The sequence below is a fragment of the Sitophilus oryzae genome, unplaced genomic scaffold (assembly GCF_002938485.1).
Source record: "Sitophilus oryzae breed Bouriz unplaced genomic scaffold, Soryzae_2.0 scaffold_1498_pilon_pilon, whole genome shotgun sequence".
NCBI classification, from domain to species: domain Eukaryota; kingdom Metazoa; phylum Arthropoda; class Insecta; order Coleoptera; family Curculionidae; genus Sitophilus; species Sitophilus oryzae.
This window is the reverse complement of record NW_022146167.1, coordinates 2,712,407-2,733,576: the sequence shown is the minus strand read 5'-3', so window position 1 is coordinate 2,733,576 and position 21,170 is coordinate 2,712,407. Positions and strand designations below refer to the sequence as shown.

The 21,170-nt window shown below is 29.5% G+C and overlaps 4 protein-coding genes and 1 long non-coding RNA gene across 8 annotated transcripts in view; 3 read left to right on the top strand and 2 right to left on the bottom strand.

Annotated features, from left to right (window-relative positions):
- The first annotated feature begins 355 nt into the window (after window positions 1-355).
- Window positions 356-1,175, top strand: LOC115877754. The gene is made up of 3 exons (XR_004049400.1): window positions 356-505; window positions 566-748; window positions 811-1,175. It is a non-coding gene; the product is annotated as an uncharacterized LOC115877754 (long non-coding RNA).
- Window positions 754-1,885, bottom strand: LOC115877752. Of its 3 annotated transcripts, XM_030894057.1 has the most exons (5): window positions 1,626-1,885; window positions 1,310-1,547; window positions 1,177-1,247; window positions 986-1,111; window positions 754-933 (listed from the first exon to the last, which is right to left on the bottom strand). In XM_030894057.1, the coding sequence occupies exons 1-4, from the start codon at window positions 1,765-1,767 to the stop codon at window positions 993-995; spliced, it is 570 nt and encodes a 189-aa protein (XP_030749917.1). In that variant the 5' UTR covers window positions 1,768-1,885; the 3' UTR covers window positions 754-933; window positions 986-992. The 3 variants fall into 3 exon arrangements, 2 of the variants coding, with proteins under 2 accessions (XP_030749917.1, XP_030749916.1); XR_004049399.1 differs by having other exon boundaries at window positions 754-1,111; window positions 1,601-1,872; XM_030894056.1 differs by having other exon boundaries at window positions 754-1,111; window positions 1,626-1,872.
- A 521-nt stretch (window positions 1,886-2,406) lies between these two features.
- LOC115877751 (tetratricopeptide repeat protein 1) lies at window positions 2,407-3,500 on the top strand. Its single transcript, XM_030894055.1, has 3 exons — window positions 2,407-2,953; window positions 3,004-3,252; window positions 3,310-3,500. The coding sequence occupies exons 1-3, from the start codon at window positions 2,509-2,511 to the stop codon at window positions 3,432-3,434; spliced, it is 819 nt and encodes a 272-aa protein (XP_030749915.1). The 5' UTR covers window positions 2,407-2,508; the 3' UTR covers window positions 3,435-3,500.
- Window positions 3,501-3,702: 202 nt separating this feature from the next.
- Window positions 3,703-10,567, top strand: LOC115877750 (putative leucine-rich repeat-containing protein DDB_G0290503). The gene is made up of 17 exons (XM_030894054.1): window positions 3,703-3,943; window positions 3,995-4,155; window positions 4,215-4,455; window positions 4,515-4,700; window positions 4,760-4,931; window positions 4,993-5,054; window positions 5,108-5,190; window positions 5,243-5,325; window positions 5,379-5,644; window positions 5,694-5,879; window positions 5,937-6,273; window positions 7,935-8,204; window positions 8,301-8,585; window positions 9,010-9,181; window positions 9,365-9,554; window positions 9,621-9,743; window positions 10,368-10,567. The coding sequence occupies exons 1-17, from the start codon at window positions 3,833-3,835 to the stop codon at window positions 10,440-10,442; spliced, it is 3,003 nt and encodes a 1,000-aa protein (XP_030749914.1). The 5' UTR covers window positions 3,703-3,832; the 3' UTR covers window positions 10,443-10,567.
- A 47-nt stretch (window positions 10,568-10,614) lies between these two features.
- Window positions 10,615-21,170, bottom strand: part of LOC115877749 (PDZ domain-containing protein GIPC3) — a 58,816-nt gene continuing 48,260 nt past the window's right edge. For both annotated transcript variants that reach the window (XM_030894052.1, XM_030894053.1), the window contains exons 5-6: window positions 17,821-18,069; window positions 10,615-11,688 (exon numbers count right to left, since the gene is read on the bottom strand). In XM_030894052.1, coding sequence (XP_030749912.1) covers window positions 11,452-11,688; window positions 17,821-18,069 — 486 coding nt within the window. In that variant the 3' untranslated portion in view covers window positions 10,615-11,451. The remainder of the gene's footprint in view (window positions 11,689-17,820; window positions 18,070-21,170) is intronic.

Here is a 21,170-nt window from a genome sequence, read left to right as displayed (position 1 = left end):
AAAAACGATTGATGACATTTACCATATAATCATGCATATAAAATAACGGTTATCTTCATTTCGAAGTCTAGTCTGACGCATTTTTTTTTCAATCGTATGGTATCTTTATAAGGAAAACGAATAACTAAAAAGGATCTTTAATAATAAGAAAATGAAGTTGTTTAAGTTATTTCTCAAAATTTTGATGCATTAAGAAATAATTTGTCATTTATTATTGCAAATATACAAATCTATTTTATTTTCATAATTATAATTTCATATTCTATAATATGAATATTCTCAAATTATGTTTTAATTAGATATTTGATAAACAAAGATGGACAACGGTACAAAAGTTCAAAGTCCCTAGATAAATAAATATAAACAAGTTTTGGCTAAGATTAATAATTTGACATTACTAACTACAACAGTTTTAACATTAACTTATTAATATCAAAATATAGGTTGTTTTTGTTTATATATCCTTATTATTCTACTTGAATGTAAAAAATGGGAACATTAGTAGGTAAAATCTGGTTTCAAAGACACTAAGATATTTTAATGACAAGTTTTTGTTTCATTTCAGAACCTTGTTTGTTATTTTTGAGGAATATAAAATCAAATACTCTGCAATGGGCAGCCCAGAGACCTGTTTTAGCCCTTGTAATTGTTATTATTATAACGGGAAGTATATTGCCATTCATCAGTGCCCTATCATTACTTCCTGTAGTAGCTATATTTAATATCGGACATTTTTTAGAATCAAAAGGTCAGTTTAATCGTTAATATAACATTTATTTGTAAACTTCATTAGTTTGTTTGTTTTTTTAGGAATATTTACAATCTTCAGTGCTATATTTGGCCAGGGAATGTTCTTAGTTGTTGTGTTATGTATATTATTTACCGTATCATTTTTAACAGTGACAAGTGCAAATTTATTTCACTCCTATCGCTCTAAAAGAAAAAATTGAATATATTAATGACATTAGACTTAACTTAAAAATACCAAAATGTTATTTTTTAGTGTTGTCTTCATCGTCAATAATCAACTGCCACAAAGCTTGAGTTATTTCGTCTTGACTTAACTTTTCAGGATCCAACTTAAAATATTTCAATCTCTCATTAGACACCACTAGTTTACATTAAGAAAATTATATATAAGTTGATATAGAACTAGATTATAACAAAAAAGGATACATCCTGTAACTTTTTTTCCTGAATAATCGAAACTGGTCCTTGTTAGAAGTTTGTATGTTAATATTTCATCTCTAGAACAAAAATTTCAGTATAATTTTAATCAATTTAATAAAATACTTGATAGATATCATACTTTTTCGCCTTAATACGTTCCTTCAGTTCTAATCTGGATGCTATATTTTCTCGTTGTTTTTTTACTTGTCTCTCCAGTTCTGATAATTCTTCTTCTTTGTTAGTCTTCTCTGCTTTTATTCTTTCTAATTCGACTTCTCGTTTTTTTAGATATTCAGTATTTCTATTAATGCGACTTTCAATAGATTTATGTTTAGACTGTTCATGATTTTTTTCGTGCAAAATCGCCTCCTCTATGCCTAAATTTTATTGTATTAATTACGTATACAGCTAGGTTTATATTATACAATACTTTTTAAGCTATTTTATTCTATTACCTCCATAATTTAACGTTTCTGATAAAAAGGTATCAAAAAGAATCGACATATTCGAACATCGTTCATTAAATTCGCCTACAATGCATTTCATACTTTCCATCATCGCTCCAGTTGCACTTGTAAAATCATTATCACTATCCATATCGTACGGTATTTACTTTATTAGAATTCTTATAGAAACAGATGTAAATACTTTCTCAAAATTTCAATACCGTTTTAATCAGATCGTTACAAAATTAATTTTAAATTTGTTTTGTAATGAAGTTGGCAACATATCTTCTTTAAAAAAAGATGGCTTAAAATCATAGACTTTTCTTCTTTAAAAAAAGTTTAGAGAAGACAGATAATGAAACATTTTTTTTAAAGAAGAAATGATTAGGCTTAAAGCCGTTAAACAATAAAGAAGAGGAAAAAAGATGTGAAGTTAGCAGCATATCTTCTTTAAAAAAAGGCTTTAAATCATCATTTTGTCTTCTTTTTTGGAACTGGCTAATTGTCTTTTGCAGAAAGGAAAAGAAGAATAATAGGGATGGGCAAAAAATCATAATCAGTTATTTTTCCAAATCATATAAAAAACAAATAATGATTGATTGATAACAAAAATTAATAGATCTTACGATTTTAATAAATAGTTAAATAGGTGTATGTCGCTTACACGTAATAATAACTAGGTAATCAGATTTTTGATACTCATTATTCTATATTAAATTATTAAGGATCAGCTTTTTGAAAAGAAATAACCTGTAAATTTTTATTAGCCCATCACTAGTTGGACTGTCTGATTTTTCGGTAGGTTATCTTTTATCTTCTGCTTTTGATTTTCTGAAAATTATTGAGAAATTTATTGTGTGATTGTGATTAGTGATTAGTTTGTTTTTTAACAATGTCTAATTTACCTAAATCAAGTGATATACCAAGTAACGAAGACATTATTAATGAAATAACCAAAGACTTCAATAATTTTAATGTAGACGATTCAAATAAATCAGAAAACAAAGACTTTCAATCTAGAAACTCAGATAATCCTTCGAATAGTTCAGAAATACCTTCAGATTTCGAACAGGAAGATTCAGAGAACTTAGAAAATACCATTCCTGATGATTTTGTAGATGAAGAGAAGCTTAAAGATTTAGAAATTGAATTAACCGCAGAGGAAAAGAAAGAACGACATGAAAAAGCTCTTGACTTTAAAAACCGAGGGAACGATGAATTTAAACATAAAAATTATTTGGAGTCAGTATTATTATATACAGAAGGATTAAGAATATGCCCACTTGAATATGATACTGATAGAGCTGTTCTATATGCAAACAGAGCTGCTTCAAAAGGTACTCTAGTAATAATCATAATTTAATAAATTACTTAATTTTATTTATAGGAAAATTAGATAGAAAACAAAGTGCTATTGATGATTGTTCTAAAGCCATAGAACTTAACATCAAATACGTCAAGGCTTATTTGAGAAGGGCAAATTTTTATGAAGAAACTGAGAAGTTTGATGAAAGCTTAGAGGATTATAAAAAAGTTCTTGAGTTTGATCCAGGAAATAAAGATGCTGCGGCTGCTAATATTAGATTGCCACCATTAATCCAAGAGAGAAATGAAAAATTAAAAACAGAAATGTTAGGTATTAAATCGGTATAGGTATTTCTGGAATTGTTTACTATATTTGTTTACTTTTTAGGAAAATTAAAAGATTTAGGCAATGTTATATTAAGACCTTTTGGACTGTCTACAGAGAATTTTCAATTACAACAAGATCCTAATACTGGCGGATACTCTATAAATTTTAAACAAGGAACTGGATAAAATTAGATATTTTGACTAAAACTTGTAACTTTATTGTATAATATTATTAATTTTGTTAATTTATGATCAGTCGTTTTATTATTTATAATTGATTTATAACATCTATTGCTATACTGCTATAAAAAAAAATATTGGTGTTTTTCCAAAGTTTTCCTTATTTTATTAGTCATCAACGTTAATCATATATATTTGCTCGAACTTATATATGATTTAGGCAAATTTTAGGAGTCACCAAACATGACAGACCCAAATATTCTTTGGTCATACCCTTAGATCAAAATTTTATTGACTAACTTCAGGGTAATGTCAATGTCAACTACATCGGCCAAATTTGAAAACATTAAAAAATTTGGAAAAAGTATTTATTTACAAAACAATGATTAGATGATAAAAGGCAAATGGATAATCCAGGAATAAGTTTATTTCAAGGAGCAGACATTAATATTAATAACTCTCAAAACAATGAAGAGGAGGAAGATTTGGAAGATCAAATTCGACGAAAGGAAGAGGTTTGTTTTGAATTAATTTGTTATTTGTTCTCCCTTTAACTAATTTTGTAGTTGCAAAATTTAATACAAGCAAATTTAGATGATTTTAAATACGATGACAGCACAATAAATTCTTCTGCCAACATTTCACTAGCTTCTGTTGACAATTTTGAACAGACCTATAAAGATGCAATTACTCCAAATGAACAGTTGCAAGTTTTATATCAAGTGAGGTAAATTTTACTTGTTAAATATATTTGTAAAGCTTTGTTACTCATTGATTTCCATTCAGGGTGAGGGAAATTCAAAGTTTAAAGGAGGAATTCAACAAACACAAAGAAAAATCAAAAGAAGAAATTGACTCCTTAAAGCATAAAAACATTTTATTAGAAGCTGAATTAAGACAAACAAAAGTTTCTTTAAGCAATGCTGAAGTTTTACTGGTTGAGAAGACACAAACAATTAATAATTTAACTAATAATTTAGCTGAAAGAGATAAGAAAATTGAACACTTAACCGCCATTCTGAAGGAGGTAAGTTTTATCAGAAAGAAGTATATAATTTTAAGTATAATTTTTTCTTTAAATTATAGAATGAGACAGAATTAGCCACTTATAAATCAGAATTAACAGAGCTAGAGTTAAAACTAAGTTCCCAAAAAGGACCTTTTAATTTAAATGCTAAATTTATTTCTGAAGAATATCGAAAATCTCTTCAGGAAAAAATAAGCAAACTGGAAACATGTTTGGAAAAAGAAAGACAGAAATCTGAGCAATGGGTAATATATCTTATTCTTTTATATATTTTGAGGTAGGTATGATACTGTTTAATTACTAGATTAAAGAGCGGGAAGTATTACAAGAGGAACTTCAAAGACTGGTTGTGGAAAAACTGGATTTAGAGAAAGATAATGGTGCCATATTAATCAACTTTAATAGCGCCCAGTCTCAGTGCAAGGATTTGATAAGTTTGATTGAATCACTTCAAAAGGAAAATAAACATTTCAAAGGTAAATATTTTATTTTTTTACTATTTAAACAGAAATTTAATATTTTGGCATGTATTTTTAGAAAGAATAAGACAGCTAGGTGAAAATGGATCTCAGAATTTTGATTTTGATGTTAGCTCAGGTGTAAGTTCTTTTGTATGTAATTTTGAAAAAAATATTGTTTTTATGTATTTTAGCATAATACAACTCATCAAGAGAAGCTAAAGAAAATGTTATTAGATAAGTCAATAGAACTAGATACTTTGAATACAAAATTAAGGTAGATATTTGATTATTATTTATTATTGTTTTATAATTTATACATTTTTTAGATGTTATGAGCAAGATGCTAAGGAATTACTAGAATATAGACAACTAAAAGCTGACATATACAATAAGGACTTCCAAAAATGTGGTAAATATTTTGTGTAATATTAAAGGCACTGTTTTTATGTGTATTTCTTTAAGATAATTCAAGTCATACAAAGGACTTGTTGATATTACAAAATGATCTCCAGAACTACAGGAGAATAATTGACGATAAAGATCAGCAAATACTAACATTAAATTTGAATAACACGGATCTGAAAGAAAAAATTGAAGAAATGCTGTTACAGACACGAAATGAGATTCAAAATATCTCTTTCAAGTATAATGTACCGAAATTGGAAGTAATGAGTAAAGAATTAGAAAAAGCAGAGGATACTGTGAAAGAATTAAGTGAAAAATTAGAGGTATCCTTTTTTATATTCTGTTTATTTTTATTAAGTTTTTAAATTACAGGAATCAGAGATACAGAGGTTAAGTTTATTAAAAAAACTCCAAAGTAATACTGAAAAAAATGAAACAGAGATTAAAAATGAATTAGTAATGTGTCAGGATGAACTTAAAGAAACTCTCAAATTGCTTGAAATTGAAAAAAATACAAATAGAGATATTTTTAAAGAACTTGAATGTACTAAAAATGAAGTAATTTTTGTTTAATTTATATTTTCTATTCACTGTTGTATTAAATTATTTTTTCAGGTGATGAATCTAAAAACTAAAATGGAAGAATTAAAAATAAAGAACCAAAAATTAGAAGAAAATATAAAAAATTCAAATAAAAACGAGAAAAAACTTGAAGATGATAGTTTAAAAAAAGAGTATGAGCAGTTAAAGGATCAGCTGAAGCAAGTTATGCAACATTTGGAAAAAAGTAATATAAAATCGAATCAAAAAGAATCTTCTAGTGTTGTGAAGGAAATAAAACATCAAATGGATCTGTTTTTAATAAATTTAGAGAATGACATTGTCGAGAAAGGTGTTTTAGAGGAGCAGATTTGTTCTTGGAAGAAGTTGCTTGATGATATTGTAGCAAAAGGTTTGTACTTCTTTCTTTTTGAAATTTATTCTGTTATTTACTGTGTGCTTGAATGAAAATGAAGTCACATTAGTCATAGAAACATATATTTGATAGATTCTCATAGATATTTGATGTTATTGAGAATGATAGCAGAGACAGATGATACCAAGTTATTTGAACTACTGTGTACTAAAAAAGGGTTGAAATTGGCTTTTGGAATGACATTTGCTAATCATTTCTCTCATGTCAATCTCTTTATATCATTTATTCAAATTTGACATAAAAATTATTCAAATATTAATATTTAATTTCAAAAAAAATAAAATAGTATCCAGAATCAATGAAAATTAAGTTACAGTAGGTATAGAAAAATAATTTGCTTGATGTTATTGAGAATAACCTTTGAATAAGAAGACTAAGGAAGGAGCATAATGCTATCCATGTAAGGTTCCCAACTTGAGCATCGGCGATTCCGGGACAATTATTTTTAAGTTTTTAAATAATTGAAAAAAACATTAAATATTAGAAATTCAAATATATTATATGTAAATGTGATTTTTTTGGTCCCGGCCAAGGCAAAATTTTCGCCGGGATTTTGATTCCTGGTTAATCCCGGTCAATCCGGGACGGTTGGGAACCCTATATCCATGTATTCATGCAAGGTGGGCGGAAAAGCCACCATAAAAGCTCTCTAGGGTGGGGATCCTTGACAGTTCTGTTTGACGATTCATTTGACACATTTGAATTTGATTTGAAATTTTGTGGATTTGTCAGTCTTTACGGAGCTTATTTTATGTTATTTATTATTTATTCTACTACTGATAGTTGTATAAAGGAAGTAAATCTAGTTGGAAATTGTGGCAGAACTTAAATTAACAGTGACACTATCGCGATTTATCGAAAAAGACTCTAAAATAGTTGGTTGTGTAGCGTGCGGTAGATCTCGGCAAAAATTGAGTGAAATAATGGAACAACTTTTCGCTAGTAAGTGACTATATAATATACATACGTGTAGTAAACCGATCATTTATGAAATTCACTTAAATTAACTAAATTATCTATTTTTCTTGCATTTTAGCTTTTATTTATTACTTGTCAAAGATTAGATGTCAAAGAATTTAGATACGTTAATTTGACTTACCTGCTTCAGTAGCGTATCGGATGTTTGTGTTAATAAATACTTATTATAACTTATCTATTTTTATTAGAATTATATATTTTTATAACAATTTTAATAACTACCAACATTTATTCACAACGTCAAATAAAACAACATATTATTGAGTCTACCCCACGTCTACCCTACATCATAGTTTTACATTTTTTAAATAAAATTAGAACGGCACTGATAAACCGGAATTTAAGTCGGCCATATTTGAGGCCCATCGCGGTGGACCTAAGATTTTTGATATGCTCCTTCCTTAGTCTTCTTATTCAAAGATGACAACTGATATTTGAACTACTGTACAATAAAAAAAAGACGTCAAAATGGCTTTGGGAATGACAATTTTTTATCATTTAAATAATAATTTTTGATACGTTTTATGCCAATTTTTAATAAATGATATGAAAGGGTTGGTCTGATCGATACGAAGTACTTATCATCTATTGGCATTTCAAAGACCACTGTGACGCCGTTTTATATTGTATGGTACTTATTGAATGTTAATAAATTGTAGAACCTGACGAAGTATTAAAATCACACTACAAGGAGGCTCTAATAAATCTTCATTCTTCTAATAAGAAATTAAAAGAATTGGAAAATGCAGTTTTGGAACTGAAGAGTACTGTAGCTGTGGTTGAAAATGAAAAATTAAGACTTAGTAGTGAACTAAATGACAATGTAAAAAGGCTGGAAAATGCTGAAAGACTTTGTAAAAAATTGGAGCTTGAAATTGATGAATTGAAGATGTTGAAAGTAGCATATGATGAACAATGTCAAAATATTGGTAAGTGCTTATAAATTAAAGTTTAATATACAGGGTGTGTCAAAAAGTTTTTGAGTTTTTGAAAAAAGTTTGCTGTATAGTAATATTTTTTTAAAGATGATTTGAATCATCAATTGGGCGAAACAATATCAAACCTACAATCTAAAGAGACAGAACTTAAAGCGAGAAAAGATAAAATGATACAGATAGAACAAGAAAAAATGGAAATGAAAAAATGGTTTGACAAATTGAAACCGGAAATGGATAAACTGAGAAACGAAAATATAAAATTGCACAATGAGCTGAAAAAGGAACAAAATAAAGGTAAAAAGACGCTTAAAACGACGGGAACACAAGTGTCGTTAGAAAATGGTCGACATAGTTCAAAGAATAAAGAAAACGGTAAGTATAAAACCAGTTAACACTATAAAATTTATATTAAAATCTTTATATGTTACTAAAGTAAAATAAATAATGAGTAAACGGCTCCTTTTTGCTGCTAAGGCTAATCTGGACGGAGCCTACTCTGTTTACGCGGAATCCGAACCGCGGTCCTAGGCCATATTTTGGTCAATGGCCTACCAACTCTTACTCACGTGATATCCGGTCTCATAAGTGTGTTTTGTATAGTAGTCTTTAACTAGTAGTCCGTTATTTTAATATGGGCTGTTTTTTAAGTATTAATTGTCATATTTTTACCCTTTGTAGATCAATTAGTAAAATTCAATTAAACACAGAGAAAAAAATTAGTTAAACAGTGAAAGCGTTTAGTTAGGTTAGGCATTCTCCTTACAAATATACTTACCTTTACCCTTTTTTTTATTAGAATGTGATATAAATAACAAACTAATGAATGCGGAATTAAAACTAAGAGACGAAATTCAAATAGAGTACCAAAAACGCATAAACGAAATCGAAAAAAGATATAAAAATATGTGTAAAGACGTCAAAGAAGTGTCTAAACAATATGAAGACAAATTAGAACAACAAGAAAAACAGTAAGTAGCGAAAGAATATAGGATTTCGACAGAGAACATCTAAAAATGACAGAAAATATAATTTACCTTTGAATAAAAATGAAAATACCATACAACTGTCGCTCTCATATATTCTTTCGCTGGACAGACTATAGCTGTATATTTTTAAATTAAATTGGTTTATATATAAAAAGTATGTGCTAGGTACAAAGAATATTTGAAAATGATTTTAAAAGAATGCGAAAAATGCACTAAAGAGACTGAAAGTGAAAAACTTGATTTAACCACTCAACTAAAATCGTTAAAAGAAGAATTCGATAATTACAAGTCAAGTGTTTTGGGAAATGAGGAGAAATATGTAAAACTGCTGAAACAGATGGAGAAAGTCTCAGAGGTAGTATAAATATATAATTTTGAATAAAATAGTTTTAAATTTTGTTAAATTAATCGGAATTTATAGAAAAAAGTCGAAGCTTGGAGAAAGTGGTCCAAAAAAGTTGTAACCAGCTGTCTAGATATTGAGGCTACCAATAAAAAAGTACGAGATAAGGTTTTGACTAATTTGAAGGCCTATGATCAGGAGGTAAGTGGATATTCGTACTTTATGATCGAAAAAAAAACGGCGTCGAGGTAACCTTTGGAATTACAAACGATTATAATTTCAATCATTATATCGTTTATCAAAAATTGACTAAAAAAAATTTAAAAGTAATATTTCATTTAAAAAAAAGTAAAAAATATCCGGACAAAAACAAACCAATTTTCAAAAAATATACTGAATAGATGTGGTTGTGAATTATATGGTTTTTTTTTTACTTTTTTTCATATAAATCTTAGTTTTTGACAGGTTTTTATGTCAATTTTTAATAAATTCATATAGAGGTCGATGTAACAGAAATTGTTCTCGATTTTAATTTCAAAGACTATTGTGACGCTGTTTTTTTTTTCGAGCGCTTGTATGTATAATCAAATGCTGTTTGAAATAATCAAATGCACGTTATTATTTATTATTATATTTAAGTTGTGCCATATATAAATCTGTTCTAAGTTATCATCTAAGACTTTAAAAATTTATATTTAAACTTATTCTCTCTAGGTCAGTCTATAGTTTGTGTTCTATCAAGTGATTTTTTCATTTTGAAAAGACAAATTTATGTTGTTTTAACTGAATAATAATATGTAATCAATCATATTAATGATTTTTTAGATCGCCGAAATACAAAAAGCTTTTGACGCAAAAATGGAAAAAAAGAAATCGTCTAAAAAACGCAGCATCGACTAACTTTAATTTATTTATTAAATTTGCTCAATTATTAATTCACTATAGTTATCTATACACGTTGTCTATTTTTTTATTGTATCAAAGAGAAAAAATATTTTTAAATAAAATAGTTTTAAGTACTAATATTTTCTTTTTTTTTGGTTAGAATTTATCAAAAAATAAAACAAGTTTCTTTTGAGACGTTTATTTAACTTAAAAATAAAATATAGCATACAATAATGTACAAATTTTCCGAACATACAACAGTAAATAAGTTACAAAATGTATTCAAAAGATATATTTTAATTTTATCATCTTTGAAATAATAAATAGTTCCATAACAGTCATTTGTGGTTAACGAAAAAAAAAACTCGTTTAAACATTGATTGCTGCCATTTCAAAGGGCACTATGACGCTTTTTTATTATAGATACTCTATTATAATGAAAGGACAGAGGAAATTTAGTATTTTTTGATCTATGCCTCACAAAAATACAGAACAATATTCATTCAACACCTTTTTTTGGTAAATATAGCACAGAGATTTAAATATTTTATTTCCTTAAGTTCAAACGAAACTGATCTATACTGTTTGGATATAATACGAATATGCGCATTCAAAAACATGTCTCACTCTGCATAACAACCTTAAAACACATACAACTGGTATATTACCGATTTAAAGCCTGCCCAATGAGTCAGGAAAGATTTCAACAGACGACACCTATTAAAATGACTGACACAACTGTCACTGACGTATATCCTCTCGTTTGACAGCCTATATATTGACATGTCGTAATACGCCAGAATATGCCATTTGTAGGTGTATTGCAAACAAAACTAAACATAAAAAAGTCGAATACAGTTTATTGTCTCATTTAAATGTTCGGATTCACTATTGTCACGATACAGATGGCGACACCAACAAAGTTCTGATTTTGATTGTCTTCTTTCACTTTCATTTTCTGATGAAACGATACTTTAAAATTGTAAAGGCGTTTTTTTTTAACACAAAACACAGAACACTTTTTTTATTTGATTCTTCCTTGCCTGGCATCGGTTATACAGCCCCACAGTTCGATGATGATGTCATCGGAGAATCCGAAAGCTGCCAAATCGGAGTCATCTATGGCTTCTGCGAAGTCCATGGAGTTTTTCTTGCCTTCGCTCAGTTCCCAGATTTGTGTTGCGAGTTCGGAATCGTTGATGCCCATGAAAGATTCCAGGATCAGGTTGATTTTTTCTATACCAGCGTCCATTGAATCGTCCTGAAGTAAAAAAATATATAAATAAAAAATTAAACATATAGGGTTGTTCACCACATACGACACGGAGTATTGTAGCTAAACGATTAGATTTTTGTAAATTGTAAGTTTTGGGTTCGTTGAAGCACTATTAGAGCTACAATTTAAAAATAATTTTACAAGATACAGGGTGTCCCAAATAAATAAAAAGATATCAAAGTTTTTTTAAACGGAACACCCTATATATTATTACATTTTTAGTTTCTACGATTAAAATAAAGGTAAATTTGATTAAGGTTTACCGCATTTTAATCTTAGCGTATTTGAAATACTTAAAAAAAGGTTTTTGTCAATATAACAATTTTGTCAAATAATAATTTTAATGCTTCATTTCTCTAGGCGTATTTAAGTTTTTAAAACCAAATATTGTACTGAAGTATTTCTATTTGCTTAATTTTGTGTTGCACTAATAAAAATTATACTATATTATACATAGCATCTAAAAAATTATTTTAAGGAATTACTAGCTTTAAACGGGAATAATTTGTTTAATTTAAATGGAACACCCTGTATATTTTATGAGAATGAGATGCACAATTTAATTGTCTATCAAATTGAATTATATCATTTTTTACCTATCTCTTCAAGTTTTTGTAGAAAATGCATTTTCTTACAATTTAGACCTCATTTATCAATATACCGATGGAATATTGACATTTTAGATTATTTTTAACAGATGTAACAAATTTTTAAAGAGTACAGATACTAATATTGTCGATATAGTTCGTTTATTTCATTAAAAAATAAAAAAAACTGTTTAAGGTTTTTTACTGTATACAGGATGGTCCAATAATAAAGGACGTCGGCAGGAACTAGTGAACCGTTAATGCTAGAACTTGAAGATAATATAGTATATTGTTTTATTAGGTGTAAAAATAATACTTCTTGTGGCGAAGTTGTACGTTTAACAAGGGCCCGACAGACAGGCGAGGCACAAAGAGTCATTTTTACTCCGAATAGAACATGCTATTTTTTTTCAAACGCCACAAATAATTTTTAAAGAATTTCAAAGGTTCTAGTCTGTCAAGTTTAATAATATATTTTCGTACTTTTGTGCATAGGCGTAAAAGTGCTTTACTTTTATGCCTAGGCATTAAAATGACTTTTTTATATTGTCAATTGTCAATCACTTCGCAAAAATCACTACTTTGTGACGTTTCAAAAAAAACATATTTGCAAGTAAATCGACCAAGAGAAATCCTGGTAAAGTGTTTTAAAGTTTGAAAGTGGATCGCTAGGGTCTGACTAGTATGCGTAGAGAAATACAAAAAATATTTTCATCATTTTTAAGTCACTTTTTCTTAAATTTCTCTAAATGACTGTATGTTGAAAATATGCGCACTGTATTCTTTGACTAACTACCCACTTTTTTACTTTTGCTTGAGATAATTTTTGGCTATTTTCAACAGAAATGTGTTGGGGACATAATAGTGGACTTTAGAATTGAGAAATCTGTAAATACAACAGATGTTATTTTTAAAAGGGACCAACCAAAGTAAAATGTCCGTTCATTTCTGAAATTCTATTTTTAAACCTATATAAATAATGTCTTTAATTTATTTAGTTGTTAGTGTCACACTTTCTTAATTAGGTAATAAAATTTTATGGTTTTATTTAAATTCCAAGCTTAACGATTGACAGTTTTTAGTAAAATTTAGGAAATTATTATAAAAGCTTGTAAAGAAATTTCAGATTAACATATATCTACAAATATTTAAAAGTCCATTTCACTAGTCCGAAAAAGTAGCAAAATAAGCGTTCGGCATTTAACGTTTTACGTAAAACTGGCTAGATATTTTTACACAAATGAAGAAGGAAATTAAAGATAAAGGATAATACTATATCCGTATTGTAGCACATTTTTAGAAAACTTCTTTATTTTTAAGATTTTGATGATCAAACATCAACAAAATATTCCTTATGTTTGGACTAAATTTTCTCGAAAATAAAGACATAATTTAAAATTCCGTTAGAATACGGAAATAGATTGAACTTTGGTGATTACAGTGATATATAATTTACATGGTTTTGTAATAAATTGCTCGCTATTTTATGGCAAATGCTGAAGCTCTGCAAACCTTAATCAAGTCTTAATCAAAGCACGTGTGTTTTGAGTTTTGGGTGTGGCTTGACACGACAGGATCGGGCTAAACCTTAAGCCGGAGTCTCATGCATCCGAAATCCGATGACACGACGATCCGACGGTGCTCCTATTGGTCGAAATATTTTGACAACAATTTTTATCCGATAATTTTAACTAATCATCCGACGTCGTATAAAGTTAAATTTTGTTTAACTTTTGTACGATATCGTGTGTTTTTTAACCTCACTTTTTTTGAAAACATTTGTTTTTAAAAACAAGTTTAGTGGGAAGTGGGCAATTTCGGGATATTTGGCGAGGAAGTTATTTTTATAAGTGTTTCTCCAATAAAACATGACATGAATCTCTATTCAGCGCAGCAGAAAAATGTTAAAACTGTCAAATTTCGGAACGAACTTTCGGATGTATGTGACAGGCTTTTTTTATTTCACACGATAACTTCAAATTTCGGATGTCGTACCATCGGATTTCGGATGCATGAGACTCCGGCTTTAGGCAGATTTCTGAAATATAATATATATTTCCTTCGGCCACACACCCGTTTTACCCGACCCCTGAGAGCGACCCGAACAGTACAGCGTAATAGACTCTTAATACCCAGTTACTTGAATACGTAGTTATATTCTCATATTTAATCATATATTTAATGGCTGATACAAAATAAGATCCATAATCTTTTATGATAATATTCCCACATTGTAATTTTATAGAAAATAAAGCCTTATGCAACTAGAAATACACGGTATGAGTAATACTGGTTATCTAATCTTTAGCGACAATATTTTAGTGGCATTTTTAAAAAAAATATCAACTTACAATGCCACCTTATCATTTTTATTTAATATAACAAAAGTCTGGCGAGAAAATAATATGTAGTAATAAAATTAATATTTCATTGTAATTCAAGCCCAAGGCTAAACATCGGGAGCATTTTTTTCGCAACAATGAAAATTCAAATTACGCGGTAGGTAAAATATGTGGTAATATCTCACGTATATAAGTTTGTAAAATCTGAGTAATTCAATCAGCCAGTCACGAAGCCGTATAAAACAGAAGAATATTATTATACGGAGTATTTATTAAGGAAATAAATCGAAGAATTCTTACAAGGTCGTCGCGGAATACCGAGTGTTTACGTCGCCGCGTTGCATCACAAATCGTTCGTTGGAAAACGGTAAAGACAACCGAAGAATTTGTTTTTTAAATTAGCAGAGATGGAGGCATGCATACAGGGCGATTCTCTAACTTATGGGAGAAATAAATTCAATAATTCAAAGATGTTTGTTTTGATTTTCCAAAATATGATTAGTAAGTATTTCAAATTGCGCTCTTTTTAATGTAATAAAATGTTATACATATTTTTAGAGAATGTCAAACATGAATTACATTATTTTATCTCAAAATATTTTTATCTAAAATTTATTTTTATTATGTCAACTTTTGACATTTTCAATTTAAAAAAATAGCATTTTCAATTTTAATTTAGAGTGCTATGGCCATAAATGTAACGACAATTTGACTCGAAATGTCAAGTGTGTGATACCAAAATATTCTTTAAAAAAGCTTTTTCCAAATATGCTAATGAGCCACCCTCGTTTGATTTGAAAAAATTGAGATATGATTAGAAATACGAATTGGGCATCTGCTTTTAACCGTCCAGGACAAGACACGAAAAACATTAGACGATCAAATCTATTTTTCCAAGGCTCCTTGACTAAAAATTAGTATTTTTAACACAGCCATGGCTATCTAGATTGAAATTTAAAATACAATTTTTTCAGCGAGAATGTCAAAAGTTCATGAGAGTGTCATGTTCTATCGAATAAAGTAAAAAAAATACCGAGGGTGCCATTTAAAAATGAAAAGTTGTAGTCATTTCCGGTGAAACAGGAAGTGACCAAAAATAATTGAATGCGTCATTCAATCCTAATTTATGTCATATACTAACGTACCAAATTTTGTTTTTTTTATCTGAAAAAATAAAAAGGTTATTGGGGGTGAGCCACTTTTGAGATATCATTGCCCACATATTTTGTGATAAAAAATATAAAATCTCAAACGAAGATCACCCTGTATATATACACACACAAATAGCTGTTCGGTTATTTGTTGATACCTGGCCAAAGACTGGTTTTGTTCTTCAGCGATTTCCGTGTGCATTAAACCTTCTACGTATAGATAATCTCTTTTCTTGTTCTTGTACAACTGTACATTTTTGTTTATTGAATATACACGCGGTCTTGAGTTTATTGTCTGATATAATAATTACAATTCTGTGTCTGTATTTTCCAGGTACAATACTAGTGACCCATTTTTTTAATTTTACACAAATAAAAAGCAACCTTTAATGATATAGATGATTTTTTTTTCACTTTTTAAACAATAGCAGCTGTTTCTCGAGGAAGAAGCAAAAATAACTGATTTGATAGCCCATTTGTCAGTCAAATATTTGTCTAGTCGTTATCTATTTAGTTAAATTTATTGATTTATTTAGGATTTGAAAAATTCATTTAAAAATTTACAAATTTTTTCTCTTTAGTTAAACTCGTCATTATTAATAATAAGTTATTTTTTTGCACTAGTGTAAAAAATTTGACTTTTAATACAGTAGGTAGTTTAAAAAATAGCTACTTTTTGAACAGTCATAGAAAAAAGTAATTTTTTTCTCTCATTATTAGATTCTGACTGTCTAAATAATATACACTTTCATCAGAGAAACTATATACTTATCCTAACCGGTTTTGACAGGAAATTTCAATTTAATTAAAAAAAAATGTTAATAAAAAGTTGGTAGGCAGTTCTTTTAGTTTCAAAGTAAAGGAATTTTTCCAATTTTGGTCCGCGGTTATTTCCCCTATCCGCCACCTGGGGTCGCGTCCGATGGGAGTTTGGAGTTCTACACACGGATTTTCTCAAAAACGGACTACGGAAACACGGAATATCTCAAAAACTGCGCCTTGACTGATTTTGATGTTATTACAAATTTTTTGTTGCAAATATTATTCCTAATTTTTTTCTTTATCTAAAGTATATTGTTAATTTTCATTTTTCTTACTAATTCTTTTTTCTTTGAATGTTATTTTTTAAGAATGTATTATATTATTTACTTTTTTTTATATGCTCGGTTAACTTAACAGCTCTGCTGAATTTCACCGAGTAAAAAATAAAGACGTTATTTATTTATTTATTTATTTATTTAATCTTAAATTGAAAACCGCGTTTCGCTAGCTACTGTAATTTTGGAGTTACGATTTTTTAAAATTTTTATCCTCCTCCCATACCCCCTTATTAACCCCCCATCCCCACCAAAAACTAATGGCCAGATTTTCGGGTGCCACAGTATTTTTGTGCCAAATTTGGTTAAAATCGGTTTAGTAGTTTTTGAGTTATCGTGTTACAGATGGACAGACGGACAGACGGACACCACGAAAATATTTTGTATTTAGGTCATTTATGACCTATTAATTTTATATTATAATTTTGAGTGAAATCAAAAAAACTTTTTTTGTCGATCTTAATAGCCTCTACCATACCTGTTGGTATGGTCGGCTAAAAATATCTATAATTATTTTTAAATTTACATGAGAGTATACAGAGGAATCAGTGAAAATTAACCGAGACGGTATAACAAAAAACTTGACATAAACTAATTGACAGGACTGGATATCTGCATTAGATATTAGTGGTTCGTGTGTCACAGGATTATCATTTTGATTGCTTCTTGGACATATATAATTAACGTTTCCCGAAAACCAGTTAGGCTGATATACCTGTTGGCCTGTTGGCTTTTTTTCGTCGATTTTGTGTTCTGTGTAAGCTTTCCCTACGGCCTTGAACCTTAAAAAACCCGCTTTCATGGCCGTCTTCGATCGTATTTATTACTTTATTTTTATATTTAGAAACTATATTACGAAATCTGTTTTTTTTTGGTTACACGTAAAAAACTATTTGTTACAGAATAATGTAAACTATTTGTAATACATAATTATCATTACCTGTTCTTGTATTTCTGCTTTTCCTCCAGCTTTAAACCTTAAGGTTTCTTTTCCCGAACCATATCCTGCTTTTTTCGTGCCCCTGGTTGAATTTTTGGGTGCTATTTGGCCGAATCCGCTCGTCATGGGTTCCACCAATCGAATGGTGAACGTGGCACCCAAGGGGATTTCTTTCAGTGCCTTGGCTACCTCGAAATGCCTTTTTCCGACCATATTCTCTCCGTTTAGTTTTTCGATGTGATCTCCTACCTAAAAAAGAAAAAATAAAGAGTAATTAACATCAAATAACAACACTGTATGCCGGTTTTTGTTGTTTCTCTGTCTGTCAACCGATATCTGTTTCTGTCGTATGCATCAAAATACAGACCACGCAGATGAATTGTCCAGGGTGGTATATTATAATATATACTATAGGTATAGTCTTGTAGGTAAAAAAAAACCGTGTACAAATATAATTCAATTGCAGTAAAATATGACTGCATAATAATATGTTAAATACTTGTAACGAGGTAAGCCAGAATAAACAATATGGTTCTAGGTCATGCCGATGACCCAGTTATAGATTTCTTGCATGTTATCCTTTGACTAATTATGAGTAATAATTTCATAACGTGTATAAGTGATTGTTATAAGTACATTTACAAGATTTCAAAAGACAATTTATAATAAAATAAGAAATATTGTTTAATAAATCTGATTAAGCGTTAACAAATTTTAAATTTCATTAAAAGCTACTTAAATTGTAATTTACCCTGTATAGCCTGACATGTAGTTGACTGTTCAGCTATACTTCACTGTTACGTCATCATTATTTGTCAATTATGAGTTTTAGGGTATGTCTGGTTTCTGGTTCATACATATAGATTGGAAAGCCCGTAAAAATTTTAGGTCGCGAAATTATTTTGAGTCGCGACCGTTATACGCGATCTGGCGCTGCTATAGCGGTCGCTAAGAACAACGGCAAACAAAAACAGAAATAATTTTCTCTTGTCAAAGTCAGAATCTTCAGAAATCATTTTTCTAAATATTTTTATTTTTATAATTAATGTCAGTCATAGATCCTTATAATGACAAAATCTAGATGACTGTGACATGCCTGATGTAAATTTAACAAAAATTAATGGGTGGCGACACCATGTTTAGAGGATTTATTATCGTTTTTTCTTAAATAAACCTAAATTCTATTATGTAATAAATCCTATTGAAGGCCGTCTCAGCATACATATTACGAGTGGCGTTTGTTAATAAACATTAACGAAGTAAATTAGTTGTTTAATTAGCCGCAATACAACACAAACTGTGTAGGTCGTTAGAGTTCATCTCAAACATTTGTTCTGGCACTTAAATGATTTCTTCATATTAGACGTATAAACGTTCTACCTTATGCATCATTCCACTTTGTAGTCTCTCTGATTTCATTAGGTTGTAAAGTTATTGAAACTAAATTAATATAAGCTTATATCGTCTTGGTTACTAGCAGAGCTGCAAACTCATAGAATAAGTCTTTTTTTGACTTAAATCATTTTAATGACTTAAATCATTTGATTTTAAGTCATATTTCGAAAGCTGACTTAAGTCTTATTAGAAAAGATTTAAGTCTTTTTTTCACTTATAATATCACAAGAGCTTAAATTATATTTTCGGAATTTTTTTTGAGGGCACGAATATTTTGAAAATTATCCCGAGTCGAAGACGAGGGATAATTTTCCTAAAATATTCGTGCCCGAAAGAAAATTTCCAGGAATAATTTAAGCTTGCGTGGTATTCGGTAAGAAAATTTCACACCTAAATTTGAAAAAAAAAATATTAATCCAACATGACATTTTAAAATAATTTCAATTTGTTAAGTTGGCCAAGGTATTGATGTTTTTGACATATTATGTGTTTTGTCATTTTTGTTTGCGATTCTGTCATTAAGCTATTACTAGCTTACTAGTTTTAAAACGTCTGTACGTAGAGTAAGAAGTGTATAGCGAAATGTCGCGATTTGGAAAAGTAAACCAACAAGTCATTAAAGAAGAAATTGAAAATATAAAACCAGATAACACCCGAAAATCAAAATCAAGTGTATGGAAACAGTTTGTTGAATTTTGTGATGAAAAGTCGTATAATATTCATGAGTGTATGAGTGTAGTACAGCTGGCTACTATACTGGAGGACTACGCATTTAATATGAAAAAGAAAAATTTTTGAAGATTATAAGGAAAGTGTGGTCAAAGTGATGTGGAACTCTACTGCTAAGCAGTTGCAAGAAATTTATTACGAAAAATATAAAATAAAATTTAATCCGTTTTCTGATGTGGAATTTGTGACCGCCAGAGCTGCACGCGATGCTAAGCGCAAAATACTACAGAGAGATTCAGCAAAAAGAAAAGTGAGTGCTTCAGCCTTAACCAGTGACGAATACAAAAAAATTATTGAAATGTGGGATGAAAATACTCCAGATGGGTTGCAGCCATGATACAAAGAATACAAGGTATGATATTGCGCAGGTTGGTCACTACGTCACAGGTGATAAACGGCACCATTGGTCAGCAAGTTCCGCGCGCCAATTTCAAATTGTCAAAAAATTGTCAAACAGATGACACAATAAATGTGAAAATAATTTTTCAAATGTCAAGCTCGATGATTGCCATAACTTTTGGGGTTATGTCCTAATTCTTCCCTATTTTAGGTCTTTTTTTAGTAGTGGCAATTGAACAATATGGATATTTTTTTGTATGGTGTATGACGTCACAGGTGGTATGCGCAAACTTAACGAAATTGGAGCCGCTATCGATCATACCTTGTTTTCTTTGTACCATGGGTTGCAGCGTAAATTTTTTCACATAGTTTCACATGAGCTGGCATGGAGAGGAGGGGAAGGACATTCTGCTTGTATCCAATACTTCAAAGAAGAAACTGATAATTTCGGAAACCCAAAAGGTCGGATAGAATATAATCCAATTTTCTCTAAAACCACACAAGGTGGTTCTAAAAAACTGTCGGATAGTAAATGGTTGATTAGAAATTTCGAAAATCCACAAATGTGTCCGGTTCGCTTGTTTAGAAAGTTGATGGAAAAAAGGGGAAATCTTATTCAAACCGACAGACTATTCTTACACCAAACCCATACTGGAATCAACCCAATTCGAAAGGATGGTACAAGAATAGCCCAGTTGGTAAGAACATTGTATCTTCATGGTTTAAATCAGCAGCTTCAGATATAGGAATTGACACTAAAAAGTTAAAATAACCAATCATTCTGCAAGAGCAACAGCTGTTTCGAATTTGGCCAAGAAAGGAGTTGGTGAACAACAGCTCATTAAAATTACTGGACATAGTAATAGTCAGTCGATCAAACCTTACTT